The sequence below is a fragment of the Triticum aestivum genome, chromosome 7D (genome assembly GCF_018294505.1).
Source record: "Triticum aestivum cultivar Chinese Spring chromosome 7D, IWGSC CS RefSeq v2.1, whole genome shotgun sequence".
Classification (NCBI taxonomy): domain Eukaryota; kingdom Viridiplantae; phylum Streptophyta; class Magnoliopsida; order Poales; family Poaceae; genus Triticum; species Triticum aestivum.
In genome coordinates, this window is record NC_057814.1 from 263,808,394 (window position 1) to 263,813,720 (window position 5,327).

General features: G+C 45.5%; 1 protein-coding gene across 1 annotated transcript; it reads left to right on the plus strand.

The window, feature by feature from the left end:
* The first annotated feature begins 705 nt into the window (after positions 1-705).
* LOC123165562 (ER lumen protein-retaining receptor erd-2.2) lies at positions 706-4,904 on the plus strand. Its single transcript, XM_044583229.1, has 6 exons — positions 706-1,145; positions 2,954-3,153; positions 3,501-3,641; positions 3,725-3,805; positions 4,420-4,544; positions 4,621-4,904. The coding sequence occupies exons 1-6, from the start codon at positions 923-925 to the stop codon at positions 4,667-4,669; spliced, it is 819 nt and encodes a 272-aa protein (XP_044439164.1). The 5' UTR covers positions 706-922; the 3' UTR covers positions 4,670-4,904.
* The last annotated feature ends 423 nt before the right edge of the window (positions 4,905-5,327 follow it).

Here is a 5,327-nt window from a genome sequence, read left to right on the forward strand (position 1 = left end):
CGCCTCCCCCTCACGGCACGATGGGGCGGGTGGTGCGGTTCACGGCACGGAGCTTTACACCGACCCGTCCGGCACGGCTGCGTATATACGTACGACAATGGAACATGGAACTCGAGCTGCCGCGGCAAGCTGGCGAAGAACCGGGCCCCGGATGACAGACAGGGCGTTGCCGTTTCGTAGCTCATCCATTGGTGGAAGTCGCCGTCTCGCCAGGCTCCGCACTCCACTCCACGAGGTCGGTCCTCGAGGCCTCCGTGCGGGTCGCCGTCGTCGCACCCTCCCCACTCCGCGCTAGGTCCTCGAGGCGCATTAACAACTCCAGCACGCTCAAGTCAACACACCGGATCGTTCAGCTCAGCCGATCGGTCCAGGTAGATCGGTCAGATGGCTTAACCCGGCCTACTCCCATCGAACCGAATCGAACGACCCACTCGCCACGCCGGACCCCCCACCTACGCGAACCAAACTCGCAGTAGGAAGCATATCCTCAGATGCAAATACGGATTAATTGCGTATATTTTATTGCCTATCTACCTATCCATTAATTGGAAAAGGAGGCGAGTTATAATACTACCAAAATCTGCTATGAACCGGTGACTCATCAAAGCAAAGATAAGCATCGCATTTATCCTACGTTTCCATATGGTAACCTGCCTTGCCTGATCTCCCGAGGCGACGACACGAAACGGTTGCAGCTGCACCAAACCCAGCCCGACCCGGCCGGCCTTTACTCCACCACCACAGACAGTATCAGTACCGCACCCATCCACCCCCCTCTCCTGCAAAACCAAAGGCCAGACCCAGACCAGACCGCTCACGCCGCACCGCACGCGCTGCACGGGCACCCAACACAAGCCCTTCTCCGATCGTGCTCGCTCGCCGCCGGTACTAGTCTAGTAGAGCAGCGGGGAGGAGCTCCGAGATGAGGGCGCCGCGGAGGCCGATGGCGGTGGTGCTCAGCTGGGTGCGGAGGCAGCCGCCCAAGGTCAAGGCCTTCCTCGCCGTCGTCGCGGGCATGACCGCGCTCGTCTTCATCCGCTTCATCGTCCACGACCACGACAACCTCTTCGTCGCCGCCGAGGCCGCGCACGCGCTCGGCATCGCCGTGCTCATCTACAAGCTCACCAAGGAGAAGACCTGCGCTGGTTCGCTCTCTTCTCTTCTGTTGCCCCCCTTTCCCCCAAAGCTATCCTCTCGATCCGTCCAGCTAGCTTCACTTCACCGCGGTCTGATCTGATTTCTCCAAAGTTCCTTCCTTTCTGGGTCACCTTTGTGCTAAAAACATATGGATTTTTTTTTCTTTCCTTTCGGAATCATGAACCTGATTTATCCTCGGACCTAGGTACTTCTCTTCTTTTGTGGGGGTGAGGCATATGAAATTATGAATCCACGGTTTTGCTATCACGTGAGAGGTAACTGTTACTTGGACACTGCGTGCCACTTGCGCTGCGTGGTGCATTGCAAGGCAGTGGAATATTACTACTCCGTACATGCTGATTTGGGGGACGCTGAAATTCTTGTGTGGTCATTTCGCTGAATGTGTGCAAAGTGAGCAAAAAGCATGTGCCTGTTCCATCCAACTGCGGCCCTGCCCCGTTCGCGTGTCTCTAGCTGCATCTGTGTACTACTTTAGAGGTCCTGCTGCGAAATGCAGGCAATTCATGCTGTATGCCCGTTCTATGAATGTGGTTCCATAAGATCCTAGCAGACTGTTCTGATCAGTATGGTGTATGTGATAGTGCATAAAGTGTTTGTTTGGACCATTTCATCTCTTGGCGCTTCAGTCCAGTCCCTACTGGAACACCTGTCTCTCTCATGGACTTGCTGTTCGTAAGAAACTTTCCTGCTTTATTTGGTTGAATGACTTTGTCCCTAGATGCTATTTTGATGAAAAAAGGGTCCGTGGATGGTGTAAACTTATGTACTACTCCCTCCGTTCCTAAATATAAGTCGTTGGGGAAGTGTAAAATGAACTCTCCCATCGACTTATATTTCGGAACAGAGGTAATATTTGCATGAGAAAAAGAACCAACAAACATGCTGCTCATACACATCAGCATCATTCCATTCTTGTAATTTGTGTTTCGGATCCTTATTAGGAACATATATGTGCCCCTTTTGTTCTTCCTCTGTTTAAGATGCATGCTTTCTGTGCGGAAAGTGAGCTCCTTTGTTCTTCGTCTGTTTAAGATGCATGTTTTCTTCGCGAAATGAAGCAGCTCTAGCAGAGCTAGAAACGGAAGCCATAGCAGCACCGTCTTCCTTCTTCCAGACAGTGAGCTAGGAATTTTTAGTTGATATACTCTTATGTTGCTGCTGGGGTTTAGGTAACTGTGGCATTATATTAAGAGACATGAACCGCTTCTCTCTTTTTCTGCATGTCACTGAAGGATTTCTCTTTCTCTTAGCTTGTCTGCTGCTTATGTTGCTGCCTGTCTTTTAGCTGTTTGAATGTTCTGATCATGTTTCTGTTTCATCACCTGATACAAGATACAAGGAAAATTTCCATGCTCAAGCTCTCAAAAATTTGTATACAACTGTGCACATGTATAATTTGTATGGTAACAGAATCTGCCTTCTCACATATCTGGGTACTCCCTCTGATCTGAATTAATTGACACAGCCTCTATACGATGTCCGGAATTAAATGACGCAACCTCTATACAATGTAAAATGGACATTGTATAGAGGCTGCGTCAATTAATTCAGATCGGAGGGAGTAATAAAGTTACTTAGATAATGGAATCTATGCACCAGATTTTCATTGACGAGAAACTGGGTCTCTACTGCTAGTGAAGTGCATACAGATGACTTATCTGCTGTAATAAAAGACACAACTGCCATATCAGTGTGATACATTTGTTTATTTTTCCTTTGGTGTAGTTTGTTCGTGATAATTGCTTTGTAATCTATATGCATGCTCTAAATTCCCCTCTTTCTTAAATTCTTGCAGGACTTTCACTCAAGTCTCAGGATTTGACAGCATTGTTCCTGGCCGTTAGGTTGTATTGCAGCTTTGTTATGGAGTATGACATCCATACAATACTGGATTCAGCTACACTAGTAGCTACTCTTTTTGTCATTTACATGATTCGGTTCAGACTGAGGTCAACTTATATGCTGGACAAGGACAATTTTGCATTGTACTACGTGGTAAGAATTCAACTTCTAAACTATAAAACTGCGAGGATTTAGGCCATTAGACATTAGTTGATTATAGAGTTTTATTTCTTGTGTCACCTCTTCGACTTAAGTTTTCTCACTACTAGACATTAGTTGATTATGGAGTCTTATTTCTTGTGTCACCTCTTCGACTTCAGTTTTCTCACTACCAAGACCATTTCCTGGTTGTATGTTGTAGGTCCACAGGATGTCAGTATCACTTTTAGAAAGAGTTGTATCTTTGTCCCTTGTGGTAGCTAGTTTTGCATGTTAATCTGTTTATCTTGTGAACTTCCTCTTATTGCCGCCAATACCAACTTACTAGACTTACTGTCCAGGTTGTACCATGTTGTGTGCTGGCATTTATTGCTCATCCTTCAACATCACATATCATGATCAATAGGATCTGCTGGGCCTTCTGTGTTTACTTGGAAGCTGTTTCAGTGCTGCCCCAGTTGCGCTTGATGCAGAATACAAAGGTAACTGTTAAACCATACATAGGCCCTTGGATGCAGAATTGAACGGTCAAATTTATCTAACTTTAAGATATGTTTTTGAGCAGATTGTTGAACCATTCACAGCTCATTATGTGTTTGCGTTGGGTGTGGCAAGGTTCCTTAGCTGTGCACACTGGGTCCTTCAGGTTCTTTACCCTATCTTTTTCTTCTTTAAAATGTACAATTTTAGTGTCTCTGTTACGCCAAAGCGCCAATACAAACTGCCTTCTGACGACACATAATGAAATATTCCAAAAGAGTGGTCCAAAGTGAAAACATAGTTTTACTCCACACATAAAATAAAATGGCACCTCTCACTGATGTTTACTGTTTACGCCATTAAGTAGAAGTTCACATAATCAAATGTTTTTAATTGAGGTAAATTTCCATTTGTTGCCATCATGATCACCCATGTTCATGCCTGATTTAACATATCCTAGGAAATCATAATTTTACCTAGTTGCATGTTGGATGGTATCAGTATCTTCTCAGTGTCTGCACACTTGGCTGCATCATTGTTTAATAAATACTCCCTCCGTCCCAAAATAAGTGTCTCAACTTTGTACTAACTTTAGTTTAAATTTGTACTAAGCTTGAGACATTTATTTTGGGACGGAGGGAGTATGTTACTTTTAATGCATGGAATAGTAGCATGCTTATCCATGGGGTTTGAAAATATGGTAGACTATATCCATGTTGCAGAATTCATTCATGACTGTGTGGGTCCATCTAAACCAAGTAATGGTACTCGTCTTTTTAGGTCTTGGATACTCGTGGCAGATTATTGACTGCTCTGGGCTATGGCTTTTGGCCATCGATGGTGCTCCTCTCTGAAATCGTCCAGACGTTCATCCTTGCAGATTTCTGCTACTACTATGTGAAGAGGTACATAATCTTAGCTTCTGCTATCACTCTGGCAAACCGTTTAACATGCGATAACCGGTGACTTGTTGCGGTGCAGTCTTGCTGGCGGACAACTAGTGCTGCGACTTCCTTCTGGGGTGGTGTAAAATCTGGTGCACAACTCATTTGTTCGGTGCTGTGTCTTACTGTTGAACAGTGGCTCTGCTTCTGGCGCCCAACCTTCTCTCTTCCCATGTGGGATGGATTCAAGAGTCTTGTTTGCCTTTTCTTTTTCCAGTTATAAACTGTTTGGTGAAAATTGTACCGGAGACTGTTGGTCGTGAAGCTTAGGCTGTTGAGAATACTATCTATAGCTGACTATTTATCCAGACTAGTTTTCAAGTACTTGCCTCCTTACATGCTCAGTCATCCCAGTTCCGGATTGGGGAGGCCATGAGATGCTCCATTTTCGATGGTCATGTTCTCTTTCCATTTGTGTTGATCTGGTGTTGTAGCTTTAAGCATTGGGCTGGCCAGGGTTCCAGCTGAGCCAACATCTCCAGTTTTTGTATGGGCCTTGGATTCTGCTGAATTCGCAGTGCCGTCAACGAAACTGAAGAGTTGTTGTTCAGGCTATATAGGTTGGTCATCCGTGGGATTCGGCTATGCAATTTTTCCAGTTCAATCTTTTGTCAAAACTCCTCAGTTTCATCACTAAGAGCTTCAATGATTCCAACATTTCTGGCAAGGTTTGGTGGTGGTCATCTTTTAGGGCATCTTTTATTACGCACCATACATTTATCCCGTGGTGTTAAAGAGTCTGGG